The sequence below is a fragment of the Copidosoma floridanum genome, unplaced genomic scaffold, assembly GCF_036245765.1.
Source record: "Copidosoma floridanum isolate Cflo_tuat_1 unplaced genomic scaffold, Cflo_Japanese_pri ptg000006l, whole genome shotgun sequence".
In the NCBI taxonomy this organism is placed as follows: domain Eukaryota; kingdom Metazoa; phylum Arthropoda; class Insecta; order Hymenoptera; family Encyrtidae; genus Copidosoma; species Copidosoma floridanum.
This window is the reverse complement of record NW_028321883.1, coordinates 26870537-26898265: the sequence shown is the minus strand read 5'-3', so window position 1 is coordinate 26898265 and position 27729 is coordinate 26870537. Positions and strand designations below refer to the sequence as shown.

Genomic DNA, 27729 nt, shown 5'->3' with positions numbered 1-27729 from the left:
GAGTGCGATGCGTGTACATTTTTCATTCTTTTTTTTTCGAGAGGCTCCCTATATACCGCATATACTCTACATTTACCGTACCTATGGGCCCTATTTTGGCTCCCCCTTCCTTTGTTCCTGCGCGCAGAGTTGGTCAACGGGCCCAATGCCGTATACACTGCTGATTTTTATAACGGGAAGTCCCTTGGACGCAACGCTTGTTAACGCTGTACGTGAGAATTTCTTCATCTCTGATTGGCAGGAAATGGGAATATAATGCGATGATCATAAGACATGAACATTAAAAGCCACGAGCTGGTACTTTGGATCTGTATAGCAAGCGCCGAAGCGAAAAGTTGCAAGTTGTTGTTGTTTTTTTTTTTTTTTTTTTTTTTTTTTTTTAACGAATAGCTATACAGCCACTGGTGTAAGTATCGGCTTACAATAATATAAATACGCGCTGGTCATGCCGAATCTCTATATATTATACAGCTTATTCCAGGTCTCTCGCTCTCTCTACGAGTATGTATTTTATTCTATTTTTTTAAACTCACTTTTTTTCATAATAGCTAATACACGCACAAATATATTCATTCAGCAAAGAACAAAACATTCGAATCATTTATCTCTCGTGTATCATGTGTAGGCGCGATTAATTTGCAAAATGTGTATATAATTTCAAGATCAGGTAAATGATTATTGCGCTTGGAGTGACAATCGATCGATCGATCACATGTAACCCTTTGGAAAAAGCCTCGCATACGTAATATGTATAGACTTGGACGAAAAAGATCTTATGGCATTGCACTCGACCGATATCCATAAGAGCAGCTTTCCAGACAAATCCAGACGCAGCTTTCTACGCCAAGGAGAGAGACGGAAAGCCATCCCCGTGTGAACCTCGGCTCTAATCCCCCCCGCTTCTATTCTTCTCCTCTTCCTCCTTTGCTTTTTCCCCGAAAAATCCCCCGCGCGAGTATATTATACACGCCACGGCTCGTTCTTATATGCAGGTCATCGATGCACCGACGAGATAAGAAGAGCCAGCGAGAGGCATTATAGGGTATTGTACTATAGCCGGACACGTTTTTTCTTTGCAGCTGCATCGTATATATTATACAGTAAAAACGCCCGTTGCCAAACTCCTCGTCATGATGTGTAGGTCTTGTACAGTTTTTGCGCCAACAAACTCAGGTGCACTGCTCTCTTCTTCTTTTTCTCTCCGTTCGTTCCGCCCTGCTTTGGGGCGCTGATGTTTTTCGGAGGGATACACTGTACGTGCTGCAGCAGTTCGATCGTGACAAAGGCTAAAAAAAAAAAAAAAAATGTTTGTACCCGGATCTATCTGTTTGGACACATGCGCGCATCGCTCTGTATACGCACGTTAGGTGTGTACCGATTCGCCGTTGTGAATACCGATACACGATTTGGCCAAATGTTTGCACTCTGCCCGAGAAGAAAGAGACCCTGGATTTTTTCCTCCCCCTTTTTTTTTTTAGGTCTTCCAGGGTTGGGCACACGCTTTGAATGTCGAGTATTGTAGCAGATGACTATACACTTGGCCGATTTTTGTTGTACAGCTTCCATATTTTTTGGACTTGAGTTTTATGAAACAGCGGGATGGACTCTTGATGTGCCACGACAAGTTATGATTTTTAATTTCTCTACAGTCAAGCCAAACAAATTGACCACCAAACGTATCTTCAATACATAACCATACCGAAATAAATGTATTCGTACATGAGTCTTGCGCAAGCTCCCAGTGGGCAATGCCCCAAAACCTCTTTCGAGCCCTTTCCCTCTGGCCCGTATCCCCTATGGCACACACACGTATTATAAATCAATAAATCCATTGTGCTCGCTCGTGTCCCTTTATTGCTGTCGTTTCCGTGCAAACGGCACAATATACGATATAAACGGCAATGCATTTTAGCCATCACGTACATACATATTATATGCCCGTACCCAATTCTTACAACGAAACTCCATCCACGTATTATCATAGGGGGGGAGTGGACGAGTGACGACCCGTTACCATCTGCTGCAACGAATAGTTCCTTATCACCGCTCCTGGTCTCGTAATCGGCGATATTCCACAGCTATTTCTGTTCTCGCCCCCTTCCCCCGTCACCCCGTACACACGCTGCTACCGACTTTCAGCTCGTCGGTTATCGCGCGGCTACCACGTGACTCATCATATCATACATCTGTGCTCCGGTTTATTTCGGACTCGAGTAGACCCACGTACATTGGGTCCCGGCGATGGTTTGCCGACGCTGATAAGCTGCTTCTGGTTTTTTACGGCCACCGGTGGATGTACTTTTCTCTCAAATGTTTTACCAATAAAGGGTCCCAAGTGATGAATTAAGGAAGAAAAAACGGGTCAACTCCTACCTAAAGTCCAATCATCAAATCGTGATGTAAAATTAATCACGCCCATCAACTACTCACCCGCGCGAAGCGTCAAGCTTTTTTTTTTTTTTTTTTTTTTTTTTGCTTTTTTCTGTCCGCATCACCTCCGAGCAATTTAATATGAATACATCATACACGCTCATACGTGCTGGTGGTAAATTGACTTTCATCATCTCATTTGACCTCCGCGGAAATCGAATATGTCCGAGTTACCTGTATTACGATTGATACAGTGTGCGGACAATTTTTTTTTTGCACCACTCCAGAGACGTTGATCGATCGTCCGATCTGAATGAGGATCTAATTTTTTTTTTTTTCTTCTCATTCGACACGCAAGCGAGCTGATTGGGACACACCTTCAGCACCAACGAAAGTTGTTATTTGACGTAATATACGCACGGATACGCTCGAGAGGCCCCGATATTTTTCCCTCGAATCGCAAAAAAGGCATCCCCGGGATAAAAGTACCTACACATCACATGCACCCTCTCGCCTCCTCTTTTTCTAACGAGGTAATGTGGGTACCGGAGGAATTCCTAAGCCCCCGCGTCTCTGCGATAAATATATTCTCTAATGGCTCGTCTCTCTCTCTCTCGATGCCGGAGTCGTTGACTCCCCCACGTCCGACGTCAGCCCAGTGGCTCTCATCGGTGTACAGCTGTTGCGAACACGCGCGATTTTCATCTGTCGCGGGATGTATAGCCAGGGATGCACCAAACAGGGGTTTTTTTTCCCTCGCAACATTTATGAATTCACAGCCGCACGGAGCGATGGGTTTGCAAAAACACCGAGAGGAGAACACGTCGTCTCGAATGAAAACACGGTACAAAAGGTCCGAGGACTGGGAAAAATATTAGTCCGGGACATTTGGAAGCACCGCGATTTGACAAAGAGGAAAGGCCGAGCCGTCGAGTTGGTTTCGTAATCGAGCGGCTCTCTCTGTTGAACGCTTGGATTTTTCTTTTTTTTTCCTTTTTTTTCGAGTTACCCACACGTGTCCGAGGCCTTGGGGACTGTAATATATGTAAGCGCGTATTGTACGCATCATGAATCATGTATGTAGGTGCGCACCGAAATGTCTCATACTCACGTCGTTTTCAAAATTAATCCGATCCGTTTGATAATATTTCTTTTCCGCCGATTTTTCGATCTTTACCTCGTTGGCCGTAAGTACCTGGAAGCGATACCGATCGGCGATGGCTGATTTCTTTCTATACCAACTTCGCAGCTACACAAGTATATATAAGATTAACACAGGTAAGTATTACGGATATGCCCGCATAGTGCGATTAGTAATCGCCGAGTGAGTCAGTCGTTTGATCAAAGAAATAGTTTATCCAACGCATACCTCGTCTTTTGTTGACTGTTTTTTTTTTGTTTTGTTTTTCGTTTAATCAAAGTACCATATAGTGTGTTTCTCATTGCGCAAGATGTGGGTAGTTTAATTTTTTTTTCTTCTTTACTCTGGTTGACTCGATCCACGTAACTTTAGTCCGTGGTCTCGTGCGGTCTTTTTTTTCCTGTGTTATTATATTTCACCGCAGGTACTCCACCCCTGACGTATACAGAACCAAGTTCCATAACGTCGAGCGTGACGAATTTACAGCGCCGAACCCGTTTTTCCCCCACGTGGGTTATTATTTTACACATGTATAGCAATCGGACGAAATCCAGCCGAGCGAGACGCTCCTCTCTCGCCACTGCGCATACAAGTGCTATATTTTTTACACAACATTATTTGGTTTCTTTAGAAATTTCAGTTCAAGTAAACAAGGGATTTTCCCGGTTGCGCTCATCGCGTGGAAAATGTTAAACACAAGAGCGTCTTTTTTTTTTTTTTTTTTTTTCTAGCGGTCTACATGAATTAAAAACGACCCTATACATTTCCCACGAAAACAGAACCCATCATATACCATATATATATAACCTGCTCGATTCCCTCGCAGCGGAGCAGGTGTATATACCTTTACGTGGGGATACATATACATGACAATGAAAAACAAAAAAACCTGCGTGTGTTTCTCTCTCTCGCGCGACTGTAATAATAATACTACCTGTTTCGACTTCCCATTCAGGCCACACTTTTTTTTTCTTTCACAACCTCACGGATACTCTTACAGCTTCTCCTTCGTCCAGGGGATTTAAATATAGGTACACAATAAAGGCCAAGACGAGTTTTATAACGCTAATGTGTGCGCGTGTGTGTGCTGCAGATGCGTAGTAAGTAGAGAGTATAGCATAATGATAATAATAATGATGGTTGTACCGTACGGGTTATACACGTATACGTACATCATACGGGAGTGGTGAATCATAATTTTCACTTGGAGCACGGGTGCCAGTCTCATTGTTAGGGGATTAATGTTAATGGGGTTAACACAGAGTGAGAGAGAGAGGGGGAGTATAATCTAGGCTCGGATGCTGCTGGTATTGCTGATGACGCTCGTGCAGGCGACTGGCGCGTCTATCGTCCGTATAAAGGCGACGATCGTGATTCATGTGATGGTATACCGTGGCTTGGGAACAGCCATTAGTATACTTAAACGTCTCGAAGTGATGTGGTGATTTTGTTGATGATATCGTGCGTTTTTGTTCAATAATATTGTCGATTGATCCGAGCGAAACGGATGTTTGATCCTTAAAAAGTAAGACAAATTTAAAGGTGAGCTTTAAGTTTTCGTACAGGGCTATATCCCGCGATTCCCATCTCTTCCGTGTACAAACAGTTTTCCCCTACGTCTGTAAGTATGTGTATATACCTGCCGGTCCTTTTCTCTCTTTTGGATCCCTGGGACTTTTTGTCCCCCTCCTGTGCCCAATCTATATACTTTTCTCTACATCTCTCCCGTTCTTTCTCTGTTTACCCTATTTTAAGACATCCGCCTATCTATCTTTCATTCCCCGCAGTCGAACCGAAGCTTTTGTGTGTCGTACAACTATGCTCACACGCTACACCCCATCTCCCATTAGTTTTGTTTAATTAATACTTAGTGGAACCACTAACTGTATTTTTTTACTATCCGTACGTGGATGGATATTCCCTGTGTATTTATATTATGTTGTTAAATATTATGTATAATGTTATTTTGATCGGTAAAATAAAAACAGCTTCCACCGAGTGATTGCTCGTTTGCAATGTTTCATATTATTGAGAGAGAAAGGGAGTAGCTCCTCGTCGCCTCCTTCAGCGCGATTATATCCTTCGAGAGCTCACGTTTCTCGAATCCCTTCGTTTTTACTGGACTCTCTCTTCCCCCCCCCCTTTCCTTTTCCGCCATCGTCTCCGATTCGGTGATCTCCTTTCCCGTGAATTCGGGTACATATATATGTTGTTTTTTTTTTCACTTCTTCCATACCCTGTCATAATACGGCGACGCGACGCCCACTTTTGCTTATCTATGCGATGTGTACACACGTTTGTACCCTACGCTTACGATTTTTCGTCCAATATTTACCTGCTCGTTGTCTCGGTTCCTCCGACGGATGTCATTGTCATTCTACACTCGAGGCGCTTTCGTGCGTTGGTCGGAAATTTTTCTAACCCGCGCCTGCTTATCTCGTTCCCCCTACATTTTTTGTCTTTCAAGGTTCCTTCGAGATTTCGTGCTTTATCTCCACATTTTTTTTTTTTTTTTTTTTTTTTCTTTTTTTTTTACAGCACAGAAAAAAATTATTATCTCGTATTACGAAAGCCAAAGCATATGGATTGGATTTGTACGTATCACCTCCCCATTGTCCCGCTCTCGAAATTCATCCGGCTCGGGACAAAAGAGGGACGTAATAGCACTTTTCACTTACCACGTTGGGGCGCTAGCGATTATATTTACATGCTAATCCCCCCCCCCCACGGTAACCTCATTTTTTTCTAAAAAGAGACTCTACCAATGGTGATGTGTTTTTGAGCTATACCCCCCATACAATATACACATTCACTTGGTGTGTCTGTCATTCGATCTAGTTTCCGTGGCCGATACATCGTATCTGTGGTTTTTCGTGCGCCGTTTTATTTAAAAACATTTGATTTCACCTTACGCGACCGCGATAACTTTATTTTAATAAAACTATCATGATGTAGTACTAGTTATAAAAGTGAGAGCAAAACCAAAAGGACTCGATTGTTGTTTTTTTTTTTTTTTTTTTTTTTTTATCTGGCATGCCAAGAGCCGAGGGGCCGCGCACTCAGTTCTCTGATCGTTCTCCCAATGTAGATAAAAAAGATCCAACGAGAGAACCGATGTAGAACTCGGGAGAACAAAAGAGAAGTTAAGAGAATGTACGGAGCTGAGAGTACAAATGAAAATACATGAGAATACAAGAGAACATGTAATAAAACATAAGAACTTCAGAGAATCGCTCGAGAACTCGAGAAAATCTAAGAGAATATGTGAGATGACTATGTGCAAAATGCAAAGTATCAGTGAGCTTGATACAATAGCGGAAGTAAGCAGAAACTATAGTGTGCCACTGTAGCCTCGAGTTCTGCTCTCACTGTACTCTCGCTGCGCTCCCAACTTCTCTCGTTACTCGTAAGTTCTCTTTTATTCTGTAACTTTTCTCATACGCAAAATTCAAATAAGGTCTACCAACCCAAGCACCTATCACCCCAAGACCCAGGGTGCTTACTGGCCACTCTGTTAAATAACAAAATTATTAATAAATAACACAAGCGCATATTATCCAATGACCCAGGGCTTTTACTAGCCACTCTGTTATATAAATAAATTATTACTAATAACACAAGCGCCTATCACCCAATGACCCGGGGCGCCTACTGGCCACACCATTAAATAATAAATTATTAATAAATAACACAAGCGCATATCACCTGCTGATCCAGGGTACTTGCTGGCCTCACTATTGAATAACAAATTGTTTAATAACAACACAAGCGCCTATCACCCGATGATCCGGGCCGCTTGTTTTATTTATTAATAATTTATTGTTTAACAGAGTGGCCAGTAAGCGCCATTTTTATTCTTTTTTTTTTTAAATAAACAAAAAATTTATGTAAAAAAAGAGTTTTCGCTTATCCTATTGTTTGATAACGTTTATCGTAGAGGTACATGACAAAATAAATGCAATTACACTTATTTTTTAATAACTTTGAAAAATATTTTATTATACGATCAGTTGAAGTCAAAATATACTACTTTAATTTAAAATCTGACGTTGTAGGATCAGTATGTAGTTTGTTGATTATTTGGATAATATTAAGTATTATCAACTAATTATACTCGGGGTCGGGGTTACTAAGTTTACAAGATTGAAATATATAGATGTTCACTATTTTTTTTATTATTTCATATGCTACAACATCATTAAGTAACTGTCTTCTGAGCTACGGGCATGAAAATCTGTGGTTGTTTGTTTCAATCGTTTTATTGAGAATAACTTAAATATTACGTGCACGGTGTTTATTACAAAAATTGCGATGGCTGGGTAGAACTAGAGAGCAGATACGTTGCAGCGGTGTTGAATCCAATTTCAGCTTCAACAATTAATTTTCATCTTTCTACTAATCATAGTCTACAAAACATCAGTAGCTGAGAGCTGTAGATAAATAATGGTGAAAATTTTTTTGTGGTAGTTATTATGAAGTCAATTTATGTACATAGCCGTGACTAAGCTTGACGTCGGCTTGTTTAAATTTCTTGAAACAAACACAACAACTGCAGAACCCTTCACACCATGTCGCCTTTATCATTTTTTTTTTTTTGTAAATGTGGAAAAAAGTAAAAAATAAAAAATTGCTGGTTACTATGAAAAGCTGTTTAAATCTCTTTTATTTTTTGTATTTTTTATAATTATTCCAGAAATTATGTTATAGTTTTGTTTTACTGTACATGGAAAAAAGAAGTAAAGTAATTTTTACAATGAAAGTAACGATAATCCTGTAAAATTTGAGCTATACGGTAGTTTTTATCGAAACGGTACATTAATCATCGTAACTTCATTTAAAACTTAATGTACAGTTATGCCAGTAACACCGAGTAACACAGTTGCGGTTATTTGTATCATTAAAAGTTCGAATTATAACATAAATGAATATAAATAAATTATTTCATTGCATTGTTCAATATAATAAATTGTACAAGGTATATATTGGCATGAGAGAGACAAAACATTACGAAATGATTTTAAATTCCATCAAAATGTAATAACAAAACGTATAAACTACGTTACTTAGAAAAATGATTAAAAATGATTAATAAATCTGTTTTAATTATTTTTGAGATACAATCATTCATTGATTAAAATTCCAATTTTTTCATTCCCAACAGTAGCAAAACAAAACAACCTTTTTAAAAAATCTAACTTGTACAAATTTTGACAGAGTCCTCCCCCTCCCAATAAGCTTGGTGAAATACCCCTTGTTACAAATGTAACTTTTAATATTTTTAAATAATCAAAGTTCATCATGTTTTTATACCTCACACACACCTTGATATACGCTGCCACCGTATTAGGGATGTTGAAACTTCTATTGTCGGTTTTTATTTTTTTCTAAGTGTAACATCTCTAAATGTTCATAGAAAAATTTTTTTTATGTAATCCTATTACGCTGAATCGAAGAAAATCATTCCTTAAACTCCAAAATGTCGATGGAATATAATGTAAAAAAATTATTAAAACTGTAAAATAGCTCTATCTTATTTTTTCTCAGAGATGAGAGGTTCAATTTGAAGAAAAATAGTTTTTGTGGAAAACAATACATGTCATATTAAATTTGTAAGTCTAACTGATTAGTGTGCCTAACGTAAAAATATTAAAAAAATTTTTTTTTGTTTTTTCACACTCAATCAATTGATGCAGACTTGAAAAACCTACTGATCGTTTTTTAAATACGTTTTCTTACAAAAATTAATGTTTTCGGACTCATAGAAATACTGGAACAAAATTAACGAAAATTTTGAATTAATTAAATATTTGTTCTCTAAAAGTTGCCCCTCTAATGTATGTAAACAAAATTTTTCTGATTAAAATACGTTTCCTTTTATCAGACATTTTTTGTGCATATTTTGTACACCTCCACATCTTTAAATCTTATCATTTTATTATTAAACTACGTGTTTCACAATTTTGAAAGATGTTTTCATGTGGTGTGACACAGAAAATTTTAAATAATTTTTGTAGGTTAGTTTTAATAATTTTAACAGTGTGTTTTGTATTAAAAAAAATTTTTTTTTTTTAACTTCTTAATTACATTTGGTTTAGCTGGACTTGAAAACTTAATAGAAATTGTATGTTGCCCTTAAAAAAAAATTTTTTTTAAATTGGATCTGCCATGTCTATGGAAAAAAGACAGAGCGGTTTTAAAGTTTAAATCTTGTTTTAGGTTATTAATCGACATTTTTGGGTTAGAGAATAATTTTAATAGATGTATCTTATAGAAATGAAAAAATGAGGTTTCTTGAGAAATTTTAGAGGTGCAACTTTGAAAAATGTAAAAAGCGAAAATAAGGGTTTTAAGAAGCTTGATGGTCCAAGGTTGAAAATCTATTAAAAAAATAAAACAGCCCATTTTCGGCTATTAGCTCTTCACCATTATTAGGGGGAGATACTTACAATTGAAAACATTTTAATTTTCAAGGTAAGAGATAACGATTTATACAATTAAATTACAATTGTGATTAACCAAAAATACAACCTACTCATTTTTCCTCTCAATCAATTGTTACAACGTATTAATACTTATATTTAAAAAAATAGAGAGAATTATAATACAAATTGCTTCTTTTCCATCTCAGTGAAATATATTTTTGCTTGTATCTAATATCAATAATCTTTCACAGTTATTACAGTATTACGTTTTAGTTATGCTACAAATATTTTTTTTAAATATGGAGGTTATATTTTCTAACGGGAGAGGTATTTTGGGCACAAATAAAATTCAAAAATAAATTCTTTAAAAAAATCCGCTGGGTTTCTTTAAAAATATTGAATCTTGGTAATTGTCTACATACCAAATATAAATACATGAAAATCGATACAAAAACGATTTTTTAGCGATGTAATATCGTGACTACAGAAAAGAAAAACCTTGAGAAAAACAAGTGACTTGTACTCGAACTTGTACTTCTGTTAACTTCATTTTCGTTTAAATCATAAACAAAATTCGCTAAACAGTAAATAATTTTAGGTATGAAATCTTTTTTCGGAAGCGTTAGTAGTCATTAGTCATTCTTGATTGAATTATTAAATACAAAATTATTAAATTATGCAAATACTCATTAAGTTCTTTTTTTTGCTAATGTACGAAAAAGCGCATGGGAAATAGTTACAGAACAAAAGAGAACAAAAGAGAACTTACGAGTAACAGAGAGAAGCCAGGAGCACAGCGAGAGTACAGTGAGAGCAGAACTCGAGGCTACAGTGGCACACTATAGTTTCTGCTTACCCCCAAAACTCGAACTTCGATACTCATTCCCTGCGTTCTGCTCTCACTGGCTCTAGGTTTGACAGCAAGTTCTCTTTGCTTCTCTTTAGTTTTCTTTGCTTCTCTTTAGTTCTCTTTGCTTCTCTTTAGTTCTCTTTGCTTCTCTTTAGTTCTCTTTGGTTCGCTGTGCTGCTCTCATAAATACTCTTGCTTATTTCTTAAGTTCAATTATGTGCTCAATATTTTCATTACGGTGTACCAAGCTGATGAGAGCATAAGAGAGAACTACAGAGCTTCAGAGAGAACACGTAAGAAAACCTCCAAAAAATTCAAGAGAATTTATGGGATAATCCAAGTGCACGGCCCCTCGCCAAGAGCAAACGAGAGATGGGCGTGTGAGGGAGTGACATGTTTTACAAGAGGTCGAGGCTTGTGTCTTTTCGTACGCACAGTACGTGTACGTTCGTACAGTGGTGGGAGGGAGAAATATTAAGCCGGCACTTCATTCAATTCTGTTTCCTTCTTATTGTTTCTTTATGACGTCCAATTGCCGGCGTTTACCATGCACGTATACTTTGTACGTTGGTTAAAAAGGATGACGATTTTGGGCTCTAATAAGACGACGGGGTGTGAGAAAAAGTGCCGGCTTGTAAATATTACTCCATAGCTTCGTCCGTCGATAAATACGTGCTGTGCTGATATTTGTCTTGTGAACGAAGGTAGCTCGGGGTCTTATCGCCAGAACTGATGTACCACCAATCTCCGATGATAAAAAAAAAAAGTGGTACATTTTTTACTCGCGTTGCGCGTTCGAGTTGATTCTTGAGTGTAATTCAGTTGGCACAAAGTTTGCGAAAAACTTGTCATTCCGTACAAAAGTTTTGTGTGATCCTTGGCTGCGTCGCGAAACGAGTGAAACGTCGCTGGATGCAGAGCGAAAAGTGAGGCTATAAGGAAAAGAGCAAACGTCAAAGAAGTGCGAAAAAAAGAGCCCCTCGAGCCTCGAGGCTTTGCCCGCTGAGGGTGCATTTCACGCGGAAATCCAAGGGTGAGAGAACTTTTAAAAGGTTACTCGCCTCCCTTTTTTTCGTGGATAATAGAAAAATAAAATTTGTCTAATATTGTTGCAACGAATAAAACTTAATGATTAGTTTCAATTGGAGATGGTGAAATGTAACAGGAGTCCAGCATTTTCTCGACTTCAACAACGCCAGTGAGAAACATGTGTTTCATGCGATGTGTTGCATCATTTCTTGGAAACAAAAAAAATTTGCATCACTTTTTTTTTTTTCTCTATAGCCACGCCAGATTATCTGTTTGACGAGCGCTTCCGATGCTGGAACAGATGGTTTACAGTGAATATTGTTGCAAAAACTCCATTGGGTGGACAAACGGTTCTACTTCAAACAAAAACAAGAACAACAACAAATGATGACGACTACGGCTGAGCAAAAATAACGAAAAACGTAACAAAGAAACGCGAGGAACTATATACCTCAATTCGCACTGTAGCGCAAAGTAAATGTGCAATGATTGAGTCATTTGAGTCGTGTTTCAGATACTAATGTCAATTTACATTGTCGACATGTGAATCAGATAAATTACTGGGAAAAAGAAAAAAAGCAGCTATCTAAAAAATAATGAAAGACTACGACGACCATGTTTCTACGATGTGTCTACGGATTTATCGAAAAAAATAAATTAAAAAAAAGACTACGCCAAACGTCAAGATAAATGATAAAATTAAAAAAAGCGAAACAATTTGTACGTGTATCTTCGATTAGATATAGGGAACGTGTTTTTAATTTTTTACGCTTCGATGATTAATGTGTACTGGAGATATCACACACATTACTCATAATCGAAACAACAATCAAAACGTTCTTTTTCAACTTTAAAATAAAAAAATAAATCGACGCACTACGATAAAACGATCACAAAAGCACATTGTTTTCTTGACTGGTACGTAATATTGTAATTGGTGCAAATAATATAAAAATAATCCTTCTACTTCGTGTTGCATAAAGAAAAAAGTATCTACAGCCACACGATACAGCGGAGGACGTCAAGCGTTCACTGAATTGAATTTAAGTAACTGCATTATTATTATTCATAGCGCGCAGTCAGCAGCACTGATCTTCGACAGAGTTACATTGGATTAATGGGAACTTCCGGCTGAGCGGCGCGCACCACAGAACTCTGATAAAATTATCTTTTCCAAAGCTCATAAGTTACGCTCATTATTTTTCGTTTCGTCAAAATCTCCCTTCCGTCGATCGTTATCGGATTACATAAATCGTTTCAGATCTTTGACCCTTTACTTTTACGAGCTAAAATGCATACCAATCGTAAAAATAATAGTAACAAACGCCCAGCCAAGAAAACTTGCAGAACATAATACAGCATAAAGTAAATCAATCACCTGGTCGTCGGTGAAGTTACACTTGACGAAGACCCAGTGGTGCGCCTTGACGGAACAGTTGCAGCCATCGAGGGCACAGATGCCCTTTGGCCGGTTTTGCTGTTTCGGTTGCTTCTCCTCGCCCCCGTTATCCTCCTCCTCGGCTGGCACGATAGCGACGCAAGTGGCCAGCAGTAGCCACGCGCACAGCCACACGGGGTGACTTTTCCTCCCCATCATCGTGATTGACGATTTTTGCGCTTACCCCGTGACCCTTAACGACGATCCAAGGACCTGCCAACCATGTCACCAGTAGATACCACTTTTGAAACACCAACGAAGCTTTTCGCGACTCGAGCGATACTGGCCATCGGATGTCGCGTATATATATATCACCACTTTATTGGTTGTACCTTTTATTTTCACTTTGTCTCACCAGGACTTGAAAGGAGATAAAGGAAAAGTCGAAGGTGGAAACTTTTTTCTATTTTTCTTCGGACTGCGCGCAACTGCGGCCGAGGAAAATGTGACTAATCGCGACACAAGAGCCGTGAATCATTAATATAATTTCCTTCGTGAGTGCGTATGGAGGTGTTATCTTTTCAACGCGCCAGTCGTCCGTTTGGCGCCGAGAGAGAAAAAAAAAAAAAAAAGGACCTCGAGATCGGATGACTTTTTCCTACGACAACGTAAAGCCGTCACTCGATTTATCGACAAATTTATTCATCACTGCGCGATTTATCGGCGACACACGCGCACAACAACACTCGCGGTCCACCCATTAGGCGATCTGGTGCGCAGCAGTGCTCTATCTGTTTACCGATCGGCCGAGCGTGCTATATGTATATATTATAAAAAGCGAACCGGTCGCTCGATTCCCCCTCACGAGTGCGAGTCGAGGCTGAAAAGAGGCAAAGCGGAGCTGTCGTGGCGGAGGCCGGATCGGTACTGCGCTGCGAGAATATTTCTGACATAAGCCAGCCAGCTAGTCTCCGATCGCTTGTTGCGGCCGAAAGAGAGGGAGAGGCATACACACACATGCATGCTTCGTTGAGCCGCTGTTGCATGCTTTTTCACCCCTGATGCTGTTGCTTAGCCGCTCTTTCTTTCTTCCTTTCTTTCCCTCTCCTCTTCTATATGCTATGCACTGCTGTCTCGGCTCAGCTGCTGTCGAGATCCGAGAGATGCGCTTTAAAGGGAGAGGAGACTGTCTCTTCCGTGGCTCGTGGAAACGAGACGGTTTTGCCCCACCTATAAGCCGGAGCGCGAGTTGATTTAGTACCGATTTCTCGAGATTTTTACCGAAATCGTTATCGACTTTCGTTTTTCTCGGGTGTAACCCGTGTACAGATGTTTTTACGCGCGCCCGTTTCGTGGCTGTTTTTTTTTTAAAGATGAACAGTCGAGCCGTTGTTTTGGAGGAATGCAAGTTGTTAAACGCGTTTGGGAACTGTTTTTTGTGTTGTTCGACTCGTGAATAATTTAGGTGCGTTTTTCTTTTGGGTGGACCATTTAGGACCATTTTTTGGCTTATAATTGTCAATTAAATGTGATTCACGTGAGTGAAAAGAGCATAATTACTATTTCCAAACAGAGCCGCCCGAAAAAAAAAATTGTTTTTTTTTACGTGTAATGTATCGCTATATTCTCTTTAACGAGGGATACAAGGGCATTGTGTGTAGTAGTAGTAGCAGGTCCAAACAGGTCCTCTGCTCCTACTCCCCTGAGCATTTGCCTTTTTTTTCCGTGGGAGCGGGGACCAGGGGGTCTAAATATCTAAATATAGACCGGCTGGCTGGGGAGAGTCTCTTCTCTCTGTGTTTGTTTGGGACTTTCGAATATTTTTTGTCCGCGTGCGACGCAAGGATCTCGGCTCCTTTTGACGACTTTCTCGTCTTTTCCGAGGGGTCTCTTGATGTTTGCTCAATCGGACGAAAAAAGAAACGAAAATTGACGACACGTCACCAGATGCCATATTGTATCCATTATGTGCATTGAATTGTGGAACAAAAAAAAAAAAAACAACTAATAAATCACTCAACTCGTAATAAAAACCACAGATACACGCGGCAATATTGTGTCTTTTGGCAGCTGTCGCGGGTATGGAGTAACATTCGACAAAAAAACTCGCTATACTCACTTTAAACGCTTAGAAAAAAAACAAAAACAAAAAAACAAGGCGAGCTCTGCAGAATTTAATAAAGAAAAGCGCATACGTGATAACACGAGGTACAGAGTAACGACGGCGACGCGGAAAAAGGGCGCCGCGCCGCAATTTCGCGACGTTATTGCACCCGAGCGCGTGCAGTCTTTCCTACTCCACACCAAATAATTAAAAGTCACTGTCCGCGTTTTAAGCGCGTCGCACACTGTACAAGCAAGAAGCAAAAGGTTCGACGCTTTGAAGGGGACAAAAAGAGCCATTAGTTTCGAGGAGTGCTGAGAAAGCTCACTAATTTTTTTCGCTCCCGTTGCGCGCACAAAAGAAACTCATTTTCAATATATGTGCAGGTATGCATGTACTTTTTGTCTCCCGGCCTTGATTCTTTTTATTTTTTTATTTTACGGAGTATAGGTAACTCGTATCCTCTATAGATTGCCCATATAAAAACAACGCACGGCTCGTTTGATCCGTCAGCCCTTCAACTGCCGGGATAAGAAAAGGCGGGGGGAAGAAAAAAAAGGAAAGGGTAGCATCAGCAGCGCGTATGGACTCCAATCCCTTCCCCCCTTGCTGGTTCATTCAGTTGTTCGTTCATTCATTGTCGATACTCTTATGGGAATAATATTTTTTTACCCACGTGCGTGCGTACACCACCACCATACAAGTGACTCGTCGGAAGCGGAAGTGCACTTCTCTTCTTTCCTCCTGTGTACACATACGTACGGAGCTCCATACAATACCTATGGGTGCAAGTCCACCTATCCGTTAGAGAGAGAGAGAGCGAAACTAGTGTGTTTTTCGTCCAACTCTGATTTCCCATGAAAAATGAGCATCGAAGGGAGAGAAGGGAAAAAATGGTCTGTGCGCCACGTGCAGCCTGTAGCTGATGCTCTCCCGCTTGGGTCAAACGGTGCGAGGGTATATATACCTGACAGCTCGACGGGGAGAAACCACGTGCCGATCATGTGTTTCGTACGTATAAGTCGATCCAGAGACATTATTCCCAATCTGAGCTTATCACGGTGGACTTGAGATTTTGGAGTTTCCACGTGGGTCGAATACGATAAATCGACCAAGGAGATGATAATGGGCTACATCGATAGCACGGTGAGATAGAGGCGGGGGAAGGGTGTTGTGCGTGTTGACGTTTTCGAGGATCTTGTGTACGTATCTGGTTTCACTTGCGGGACATGTTATTGCCTTTGGAATGTGTCTCTGGTTCTTTTTTTTTTTTTTTTTTTTTTCGAGTACCGAGTATCGTATTTTTTCGTTCGTCGCTCTTTTAACTTCCGTGGGAGTGTTTCGAAACTCCCAAAGCTTAAAGCTGTCATTGTCCTGAAAAGTAAAACTGGAAAAATTAGAAACGAGATCGGCACGTCAGCTTCACGGCCCGTACCAATTTTCCTCCTCTCGAAAGATCGGTCAAGTGTGCTGGCTGCCATTGTCGCCTTGTTGTTGGCGTGACTTTCGGAATATACAGTTATACCGTAAATTGCGTTAGGGGGAGTTGGGGGGGAAAAACACTGCGATTGATAAGACATTGGACAACGTCTCTGGCTGACACAGCCTGCCAATTAGGGAGTTTTCTTTTTTTTTTTTTTTCACTATACTTGTGGGATAAGTAAAGGCGCTGCTGTTGGCTGTGCCACTTTGATGTGGTTCTTTTTCCGATGCTTTTACCCGAATGATTGGAACTTAACTACCACTGTGCAGTTTATTTCTAACGAATGCAACGAATCAGCTTTCTGTGGAGGAATTGATTTTTCTTTCAAATTAATTGCCTCTGTTTGAAATAAGAAAATCCTTATTGTACTTTCGATTAATTGATTTATTCAAACATAACAATTACAACATTTCCATTTTTTATTACAAGTGGGATTGGAAATCTATTGCAACTATGCTACCAAATATGATTATCATTAAAATTATTCCAATTATGATTCAATACAAAACATTTCAACCATTTTAAATTATATGTTCTCGAAAATGTAGTTATCGTTAATATTGAATAAATTTAGCAAATTACCAAAATAATTAGGATCACGTTTCAGTGAAACATCCGTATCATGTAATGGCTATATCGACTTCCACAAAAATACGTATTGATAAATCTTAACGAGTGCTCATTCTCGTGTGAATTTAGCTACCCAAATCGTGAAAAAAATAGCCCAAAACTTTGAGCTAAATAAAAAAAAACGCATTTTTTGTTGCCCTTAGCTGCAACTCGAACGAGCGTCTTTTCCTCCGGGACTTTGTCCTGTGCACCCCCGGAACGAGCGGTGGTCGCCTGGCCCGATGGCTCCAGCCCGAAAGCTACGTCGACCCGAGCAAGTGCGAAATCCTCTGCGCCCGGGACGAACTGCGCTCCGGCCTACCCACGATCGTCACCCTCGTGCTCAGGGACCAGTACGGCGAGCTCGTCCACGCGCCCAACCTCAAGGTCAGTCCCATCGTCGAATAATCTGATCCATAGTTTTATAAAAAAAAAAAAAAAAAAAAAAAAATGTACGTAACGCAGATCGAGGCGAAGGCGGTGCCGTTCGACAAGCTGTCCGAGTCGGAGCACACGCGCAAGAGCCAGCGGAGCCTGCAGATAGACTCGGCCACGTTCGGCGGCCACCCCCGACCATCCCTCGAGATGCCCTACGAGGTCACCTGCCTCGACGACCCGTACAAGCTCAAGTTCCACGCTATCACTATCATGAAGGCCTACCGCAACTACTCGTTCGAGGAGCTGCGCTTCACCTCCTCGGCCCTCAAGCGATCCTGCGAGAGCATGATCGTCATGTTCAGCGGGGACGGCTACTACAAGGCCACCTGGACGCCCTTCTCGGTCGGCTGGTACTCCATCGAGGTCAACGTCGACGGCTACGACATGGACAGCGTGAGTAAACACCTCAACCGCGACCAGTCCATACCGATTTTTCACCCCTTCCCCCCTCTCTTCCCGCAGAGCTACAAAGTCGAGGTGAAGCGACCACCCCCCGACCAAATGCCGGTGCCCACGAACATGAAGAAGCTGAAGAACCCACCGGCCAAGACCTGGAAGTTTGTTGCCAAAAATAGCGCCGGGCTGAGGATACGGGCCCACCCCTCGCTCCAGAGCAAGCAGATCGGCATCGTACCGATCAACGGCACCATGACCTACTGCGACGAGGTACACCATACTATGTACATGTTATACTTGGTCGCGTTGTACGTAGCTTTGTGCCGTAACGCTGTCGCTTTGCTCCCTCCAAATTGAAGATCCACAACGACGACGGGGTTTGGTATCGCTTGAGCGTGGACAGCATCACAAAGTACTGCAACAGCGGCCACTTGGAGGCTTGGTGCTTGCAGTACAACCAGCACCTGTGCCAGGCCCTTTTGTTGCCGGTGGAGGAGGCCAAGCCCACGGGCGCCACCAACCTCGCCAAGGAGAACAAAAAGCCGGAAACAAACGAAGAGTGAGTACAATCGACATTACATGTACACTTACATCGAAATTCTTGTAAAATGCTCCTTCCTCGCAGTAAAAAGAGAAGCGTGACGTTCGAGGCCGGAAAAACCATGACTGTGGTGACCTGCGGCGCCTCCGCCCACAACGTCAGGTGCAAGCCGAGCTTGAAAGCCGAGGTGGTGGGATCCCTGTCGCTGGGCAACACGGTCACCGTCCAAGAATTCGTGAGCACTCGATTACCCATTTCTTGCACGATTTACCTTAAACGCGCTTGAATGTACATTTTCTTCCTCCCCCCCGTGAAATTAGTCGGCCAATCGTTACGGCACTTGGGTGCGCATGGACGCCCACTCGACGAGCAAGTACTGCTTCTTCGGTGAGGAGGAGGCTTGGTCCCTGGCTGTGAACAAACACGGGGTCGTCTACATGAAACTCGCCGACGACTGCGTGCCCGAGGACGCGCAAGTAGCTCAGGTTCGTTACTATCTCGTGACGGATTCTCTCCGATATACCAATACAACTTTCCCACGGTCGGTTTTTACCAGCAGAAGCAAGTGCCGAACCACAAGGGCCCAGAGCAACCAGCCACGAGCAGCCGAGCTGCCGGCGAGCAAGTTAATTCCCTGCCAAACTGCGACGGTCCCAACAGCTCCTTTCTTTTCGGCGCCTACGGCGGCAGCAACGGCGTCAAACAGTACCAGCAGGCCGAGTCACAGACGGACAAGCTCGAGAAAGCCATCGAGCCGCTGGCCAAACCGGCCAAGGGACCCTTGAAGGACCGGCCGAGCAAGGAGCGCGAGCCCGGGGGTGGCAAGTTCAGCGTGCTCCAAAAGTGGCTCAGGGGCGACGACAAGTCCACCGCAGAGAAGAAGAGCTCGCCGGGAAGGTTGGTTCTTCCGATGGAAAGTGGACGAAAGATGATAACGAGTGTTGGGGAATTTTAGGGACTTTTCGGAGTTTGTCGGGGTCTCGGTGAAGGAGCTGGTGAAGGCGATGGGTGAGAGCCGAGCGAACGGCAACGGATCGACGCCGCCGGAGACGCCGAAGCGACTGTCTCGCAGCTCCTCGCCGAAGAATCCGCAGGCGGGCTCGCCACGATTTGCCAGCCGGTCTTCCAGTCCAGTACCGATTCCCGGTGAGTTGTTTTTTTCTACTCGAGCTCCCTTGCACCAAACATTATACTACGTACCTGTGTGTGGTTCTCAAACAGCTTTCTTTCAATTGGCATGGGATATGTGTGTTTTAGAGGGAGTTTACTTAGTTCAAAGAGTATGATAGTCCCTCCCCCCCCCCCTCCAAAAGACTTACGATAGCTTGCATAGTTACATTAAAAGAAAAAAATCATGGTATTCAGCTGGTTCCAGTCGTCTGCCGTTTGGTTCCGGTCTCTTTCCGTCTGCCGCTACTGCTCAAGGTACCCCATACGCTTCACTTGACAATTACCGAATCTGTGCACTTATTATCCTGCCCTTCGTTCCCCACACATACATCTGCACGTCATTCGATCATTGAGTTTTCAAGCACACGTGCATACATGTCCTTAGATAATTTGATTTTGTGTTGTGTTATTAATTCACCATAGGTGCATTTTGCTTATTATTCGTAGATTATTCATTTAGTGTCGGTATTTTGTTGAACAAAATCATTAATTTTACGGTCTACAGTTTTTTTTTGTTTGTTAATTTTAATATCGCAATTACATGATGTCGTTGTATGAAAAAAAGTTAGAGTCAAATCATCCGATTCATCGCAAACACTATTTGATTCTTAAGAAAATTTAAGCTTCATCTTCACAAAGTTCCAACTAAATATACGAATAATCGTGTATGAATGACAGAAAAAAAAAATTATTAGGTGGTAAAAATTTCACTGGGGGAGACAGTGCCAGCAGCAGTCCCTTGCACTACGGCTCCCCCCGAAGTATTGGAGTCTCGCCTTTAGGTAAGATTCTTTAAAAAATTAATTTTAAAGATCTACATGTTACCAATAAACAAAATTTATAATTAATTTTTTAATAAAAATATTCGTCACACGTGCAAAGATATTTCAAATTTAATTTTTCGATTGTTAAATGAGGTCCTCTCTTTTTCAAAATTGTTCGATTAAATCGATCCAATCATAGAGTTGAATTTTTATCATTGATTAAATAATTTATTTGAACCCCTTCACTGATAAAAGAGTGAAATATTATGTGTCACTGTGTTATGGTTGTTTTCTATTATAATTGCGATATTTCATCGGAAAAATGTATTAAATTTATCTTTGAACAACAAAATAAAGTTAAATTACGTGTATGTAATGTATTTAGAAAAACAACAGAGTAGCATGAATGTATGTAAAAAACGTAACAAAATGAATGATGCACTGTTTATATAACACTATTATAGTATTGCTGTCGTATGAACACTCGCACGAATATTGCACCATTATATGCTGACAATATAAATTCCTCATGAATTGCTTAATGAATATTCAGTACTATACATATCGTGATATGTTATTTTTTTTAAATATCCGGTGTAAAATTATTTGAATAAATGTATTATCTGTTGATGTGGGTATACAGCATGCGATGAGCAAAGTTTCAATGAGAAGAGCCAAAAATATATAAAAAAATCGATGAGAAATACTTAATTGAAACATTTTGCCAACTTTGTACCGTGCCAGTGTCGGGCGGAATGATGGACAGCGCGACATCCCACCGTCGCGGATCTACGCAAAGCGACACCAGTGCCCTCGTGAGCAGCCTAACCCGAGACCCATCCCAATCCCCCAGTGGCATCAGCTCCATGGCCAACACGACGCGCGACATATCACCCAGCCCGAGTTGCAGTTCGTTGCACATACGCTCCGAGGGCAGCATGTCCAGTCCCCCCGAGACTCCAAAAATGAGCGTAAGTACAATTGTAATCGCCAATGTTACCCCGTCCCCCCGGCAAAAGGATGCAATAGTTGGAAAAAAACACCGGCAGGACTCCCAGGAGCTCTCGAGGCGGGTCTCGGAGGCCCAGACGCAGACCAGCCCGGAGAGCGCGACCACGGCCATGAAGAACAGCTTCCCCGTCAAGGAGGACCGCCACGCGTTGAAGCACTACCGCCGCGAGCACGCAAAGACCCCCAAAACGAGAAACAAGCGAGCCACTTCCCCGGCGAAGAACCAACAGACAACCAGTCCCACTTGCGCCTTGAACTTTAACAAGGAAAAGGTACGACATGATCAAAGGAAATCACTAGTGTATATTATGTACGTGTGATTGACTGATACCCTTGACGCGCCCTTCAGGTGAAACCGGCGATAAGCCCGTCGGTGGCCGAGTGCCTGCGCGCCGTGTTCGCCGCGTTCGTCTGGCACGAGGGCATAGCCCACGACGCCATGGCCTGCGCGAGCTTCCTCAAGTTCCAGCCGGGGCTGCCGAAGCAGGGGGCCCTCGTGGTGACGCGGCAGGCGCCGTCGACCAGCAACGAGAGGCGCAAGCACGAGATGACGCGGGAGGAGCGCGCCCGGCAGAGGCACTCGGTCGAGGTGACCAACGACGGGAACTACCTGCACATACAGCCGAGCACCCTGGAGAGCCTCACGCGCTCCGCAGCCAACGCCAACGCCAACAGGAACCGAAAGAAGCCAGACTCGGCCATCAAGGAGGAGACACCGGCGGGCAGCAACCTCTCGGCCCTCCCGGAGCTGACCACCGTGGCTGTTCTCCCGCCGTCCCTCAAGAGTCTCGTTTTCCTCTGGGAGGAGCTCAGCACGGGTACCCTACAGGCTATCGAGCAGCAGACTGTGTTACCTAGTCCCCAGAGCCGGGGACCGCCCCCACCGCCGGTCAAGTTCGGTAAGCGATCGTCCAACGAGTTGCCCTCGAAGATACCCACGTCGACGGGTGCGGCGGCAAAGGACAGCGGCAACGAGAAGCGCGACAAGAAGCAGAGCTCGAAGGAGCGGAAGGAGTGGAAGTCCGATGTGGCGAAGGGACTGGCGGAGGCCACGCCCGTCGTCGAGCGAGGCACGTGCGAGCTTTGTGGTCTGATGGTCTGTTACCCCGTGCCCGAGCACATGCAGAACTTGCACCCGGGCTGCGGCTGGAACGCCGGTGGCAAGGGATACAATGCCGCAGGGAGCTACTGCGTCGGTTGGGCCGGTAACTGCGGCGAGGGTGGTAGCGAGCCCACGGCCTGGTACCTGCTGTGCGACACGTGTCGCGGCAAGTACATGAAGAACCTGGACGTCACAATGGCGAGGAAGAGGAGGCACCGGCGCAACGACAACAAGCTCATGTCGCCTGGCTCGCCCGAGGGTGACGAGACCCACGTCATCCTGAAGAACAACGCAATGTTCCTGCTTGATCTGGCCAGCGCCGCGGGGGTCAACATTCCCAAGCAGCAGCGCCGGTCCTCGCAAACCCTCAGCTCCGTCGCGGAGAATTACAGTCCACCTGAGCCGGCCGGCCCGTTTCCCTCGGCTGGACCGTTTCAGTGTCTGCACGCTCTTGGTGTTCAGAATCTCCAGACCAGCGAGGAGCGCCTGTACGAGGAGACTCTCAGGCGCCAGCAGAGCTCCTACGAGGGCAACAACGTAGGATCGTCCATGAGTAATGGAAGGGTGCGTTGCTTTTTTTACGTCGGCTTATTTCGTACTCTTGTCTGTTACATCGTTGGGCTGAATTTTGATATTTTCAGCCTCTGTCCGAATGCCCGATGAGTGACAGTGACAGCGACAGCGGGAAAAATCGAGGGATGTTTCATCGGTCGGTTTCCATGTCGACTGGAGCTCCTTGGGCAAAAACTCAGGATGGCCGTATCGTGCTGATGCGCAAGAGGAACAACAGCAGCAGTGAATTGAACAACGGTGGTTATTATTTTTACCACCAAGGGACCATTATTTTCACTTTTGTCGTCAATCCTGCAACTTTTGTGTCCTCTTTCAGATGCCGGCTCCTCGCTGATCTGTTACCCCTCGGCTGCACTACAGAAGCTAGTCCCGTCGATGGATCAATCGGCAATAGTTTCGACGAACCAAACGCCCGAGTCGGCTACGAACAACGAGCGCGTTGATCTACTCTCCAGGCCGGTCATGCTGTTCGTCCTGCAGCAGCACAACCTTCAGCACCTCCAGTACGCCATGAAGCAGGCGCTCAGGCGCGCCACTTGTCGGGTGTACGCTATGCAGGCGCTCAACTGGCTGCTACGTAGCGTCACTCATCCTATTTGCCTGCATGATTTGCTCTGGTGGTTCACTGCTTCGCTCACGCCGGTTGTCAACGACTTGATGAACATCAACGAGGACGACAACAGGAAACGGTGCATCGAGAGAAAAAAGGATTACGTGAGTTTTCAACTGCAGTTTGGTGCTGAACTCAGAGGAGAAAATTTTTATTTTTTATTTTCCTCGCTCATAGGACATGGTCGGCGTGTGCGAACATCCTCTGAGTGACTTATTCATCGCTGGAGAGGCCGCTACCCCGTTGCTCACGTCAACGTTTCATACTCTGTTGCAAACGATTGCCGATCTGATGCTTTTACCCCCACCTGGTATGTGTAGTCTTGTTGGTCATTTTATTAATTCATATGTTGATGTATCGCGTAAGGAGATATTGATTTATTTCGATATTTAGGCTCTCCATTGCAACAAGCGGCAGTGAGATGTTGGGCGATTGAGTTTACACCAGCTGATCACATGTTTCTGCACAGGAGCCATGTTTTTAGCAACATAAGCAAAATACTGTCGCGCTCCGAGGAGGAAGAGGACGCGGCAATGAGCATGCACAAGAGTCATCAGTCTAATCTGTCGAATCAAGCACTGAGCTCCGTCGAAACCCTAAGGGATTTGACCTCGAGTGTCGAGATCAAAGCTTCGAGCAGACTCGCGATGATCAGCAATCTCACGGACGGCACGACAGAGACCTTTTGGGAATCCGGTGACGAGGATCGGGACAAAGCGAAAACAATCACTATCGTCAGTGGTGGGCACATGCTGCCCAAGATGATCTACATTCATATTGATAACTGCCGAGATTTGACGGTCAGTATCTTTTTTCTGTAAATCTTTATCAAAACTATGCAGGTTTTATCTAACTTGGTTTTTAATTTCGTTTTCCACTCGCAGCATAAGGTATCGAGCATCGCGTTTCAATCGGGCATTGATTCGGACGAAATGGTCAAACTCAAGACCGTGGAAATCGAAGGTAGATCCACCGGCTGGGTGAGCTGTCCAATCACTAATCCTAGGCATCTGATGGTCAACCTCGAGCTCAAGGGTCCCGATAATTCATTGAGAGTGAGGCAAATTCGTGTTCTGGGAGAGATCGAGGGAGAGCCTCTCAAGATTGGAAAGCAGATCAGTGCGTCATCCATTCAGCAGAAGAACTGCGAAGCAGAAACTCTGAAAATATTTCGCTCGATCACGTCGCAAGTTTTCGGTAAGCTTATCGAAGGTGAACGTACGAGTCCAGCAGCGGCAAATACGTCGACTCACGTGGAACCAAACAACGAAGAACTGGAGGAGAGTAACGAGCTACGAGAACACGTGGTTGGCATACTGTTTAGCAGAAGCAAGTTGACGCATCTACAGAAGCAGGTTTGCACGCACATAGTACAAGCGATTCGTAAGGAAACATTACGGCTCAGGGAAGAGTGGGAGGCTCTTTTATGCTCACCAACTCCAGCCAACAGTTTGACAAGCGACAATAGCGACGCGCTGAAAGCTGCTGATACCTACTGTTTCGAAATGTTATCGATGGTTTTGGCTCTGAGTGGTAGTTCCGTCGGCAGGAATTACCTTTCTCACCAGTATGGACTGTTGAAGGATCTTCTGAGCTTATTGCACACAGGATCGGCAAGGGTCCAGAGACAGGTGACATCTTTGCTCCGAAGAATCCTACCTGAAATAAAACCCGATGTGCTCGCTAATATCGTTGGCGCGGAGAAGCTGCCACCATCCGATTATAGTATCATTACCGCCACGAGTAACGGATACTCGCAGTTGATGGACATCGACGATAGTAGCGTGGGTGTGTTGGACGTATTCTTCAGTTGTATCGCCAAAGCTCTGACCGTTCAAGTTAAAGTCAAGGATAAAGAGAGCAACGGCAAAGTCATGCAGTCCATTTCACTGGCTACAAGTATACACCCAAAAAGCTCAGTCGGCGTGAGGTGGTGGCTGAGAGGCTGCATTACAAGGAAGCTGGCCGAGGAAATAATACAGCTTCTCAAAGACATGGCGTCTGTAAGTTTTCTAAATCATTAAGAGTCACCTATACTTCTGATGAGATGAAATTTTGAAAAATGTGTATCTTTAAGGGCAAGTTATCCGAAGCTTGGGCCAACGTGACAAAGGCAGCTATTGCAGAGACGATTTTAAATCTCACACGATTAGACGAAAAATGCAGAGACCTGACGAAATGTCTTCGATCGCCAACTTTGTGGCTCGCCCTGTCTTCTCTCTGTGTTTTAAACTCCGATCACGTGGAAAGGCTATCTTCCGGTCAGTGGACCAGCGCCGACGGCCAACCACTGCCTCCCAGAGTACGTATCCCATTAAGAAATATCGGTAAAAAATACGGATATATATATCTTTCAATAAATGTAATTTCCACAGCCAACGTGCAGTAACCACGATGACGGCAAAACAACAGCGGTGATCCAGTGTAACGTCTGCGGTAATTTGTGCGTCGATTGCGATCGGATTCTGCATTTACATCGCAGAACGCGAACGCACGTGCGACAGGTATGCAAAGAAGAGGAAGAGGCAATTCGCGTTGACCTTCACGAGGGCTGTGGGCGGATAAAGCTGTTCTGGATCCTCGTACTGGCTGATAGCCAAACGCTCAAAGCTCTGGTGGAGTTTCGCGACGGACCCTCTCAGAAGCCCGTGGGAGCTACATCAGGAGTTTGCAGATTTTGTGGAACGACAGGTACACTTAATCAGATTTGTGAAAAAAAAAAAATAAATTTAGATTATTTAGATAGTTTAAAGCAAAATGATGTTTTTTGATTAAGGCAATACCGGACTCCTGGCGATCGGTAACGTCTGTTCGGATCACGACTGTCAAGAGCACGCCAAGAACGCGTGTAGCAAAGTACTCGCATGCGGACACTTGTGCGGAGGCGTTCGTGACGAAAGTCCCTGTTTGCCTTGCTTGCAACGCTGCAATCGAGACGACGATCTGCGCCAGGACGCCGACGACATGTGCATGATCTGCTTCGTCGAAGCTCTGTCGTCGGCGCCGGCTATCAAACTGCATTGCGGCCACGTTTTTCACCTGCACTGCTGCAGAACCGTGTTGATCAAGCGCTGGGTTGGTCCCCGGATCACATTCAGCTTTTCGCTCTGCCCCATCTGCAAAGTGCCTATGAAAAATACGCATCTCGTCGAGCAGCTGGCTAGCATCAAGGAGCTGTACGAAGATGTGAAGAGGAAAGCACTGATGAGACTGGAATACGAGGGCCTAGACAAGTAAGTTTAATAATGCGACATGATAAAGTAAAACGGAAATGAGCGACAAAACAATTTTTATTAAAGATCCGAGGCTGTGACAACGCCGGGTGGCCGGTATTACCAGGACCCTGCGGTCTACGCGATGGATCGCTATGCCTATTACATGTGCTACAAATGCCAGAAAGCCTACTACGGCGGAGAAGTGCGCTGTGACATTCAGCAAGGCGACGAGTCATTCGATCCGGCTGAACTCGTCTGTGGAGGTTGTAGCGACGTGGCTCGAGCTCAAATGTGCCCCAAGCATGGTACCGACTTTCTTGAATACAAGTGCCGCTATTGTTGCTCCGTAGCAATTTTTTTCTGCTTCGGTACCACGCATTTCTGCAAACCTTGCCACGATGATTTTCAGAGGGTCACCCATATCCCTAAAAACGAATTGCCTTCGTGCCCCGCAGGTACATTATTTTTCTCAGTTGTAAATATTTTCACACATATTAAATCTGGTTTTTTACGTATTTTTGCA

General features: G+C 43.6%; 2 protein-coding genes across 2 annotated transcripts in view; one reads left to right on the top strand and one right to left on the bottom strand.

Annotated features, from left to right (window-relative positions):
- LOC106647220 (uncharacterized) overlaps positions 1 to 13807 on the bottom strand; it is a 30356-nt gene extending 16549 nt beyond the window's left edge. Inside the window, exon 1 of the mRNA XM_014363524.2 lies at positions 13191 to 13807. Within this exon, the coding sequence (XP_014219010.2) occupies positions 13191 to 13409 (219 nt within the window). The 5' untranslated portion in view covers positions 13410 to 13807. The remainder of the gene's footprint in view (positions 1 to 13190) is intronic.
- hiw (MYC binding protein highwire) overlaps positions 1 to 27729 on the top strand; it is a 154366-nt gene that overhangs the window by 126013 nt on the left and 624 nt on the right. The window contains exons 20-41 of the mRNA XM_089598679.1: positions 17551 to 17773; positions 17852 to 18217; positions 18287 to 18490; positions 18580 to 18779; positions 18846 to 18996; positions 19082 to 19246; positions 19321 to 19658; positions 19717 to 19907; positions 20127 to 20186; positions 20627 to 20713; positions 21440 to 21684; positions 21745 to 21978; positions 22056 to 23372; positions 23450 to 23618; positions 23698 to 24095; positions 24169 to 24301; positions 24385 to 24791; positions 24876 to 25994; positions 26069 to 26293; positions 26367 to 26682; positions 26768 to 27224; positions 27291 to 27661. Coding sequence (XP_089454805.1) covers positions 17551 to 17773; positions 17852 to 18217; positions 18287 to 18490; positions 18580 to 18779; positions 18846 to 18996; positions 19082 to 19246; positions 19321 to 19658; positions 19717 to 19907; positions 20127 to 20186; positions 20627 to 20713; positions 21440 to 21684; positions 21745 to 21978; positions 22056 to 23372; positions 23450 to 23618; positions 23698 to 24095; positions 24169 to 24301; positions 24385 to 24791; positions 24876 to 25994; positions 26069 to 26293; positions 26367 to 26682; positions 26768 to 27224; positions 27291 to 27661 — 7376 coding nt within the window. The remainder of the gene's footprint in view (positions 1 to 17550; positions 17774 to 17851; positions 18218 to 18286; positions 18491 to 18579; positions 18780 to 18845; positions 18997 to 19081; positions 19247 to 19320; positions 19659 to 19716; positions 19908 to 20126; positions 20187 to 20626; positions 20714 to 21439; positions 21685 to 21744; positions 21979 to 22055; positions 23373 to 23449; positions 23619 to 23697; positions 24096 to 24168; positions 24302 to 24384; positions 24792 to 24875; positions 25995 to 26068; positions 26294 to 26366; positions 26683 to 26767; positions 27225 to 27290; positions 27662 to 27729) is intronic.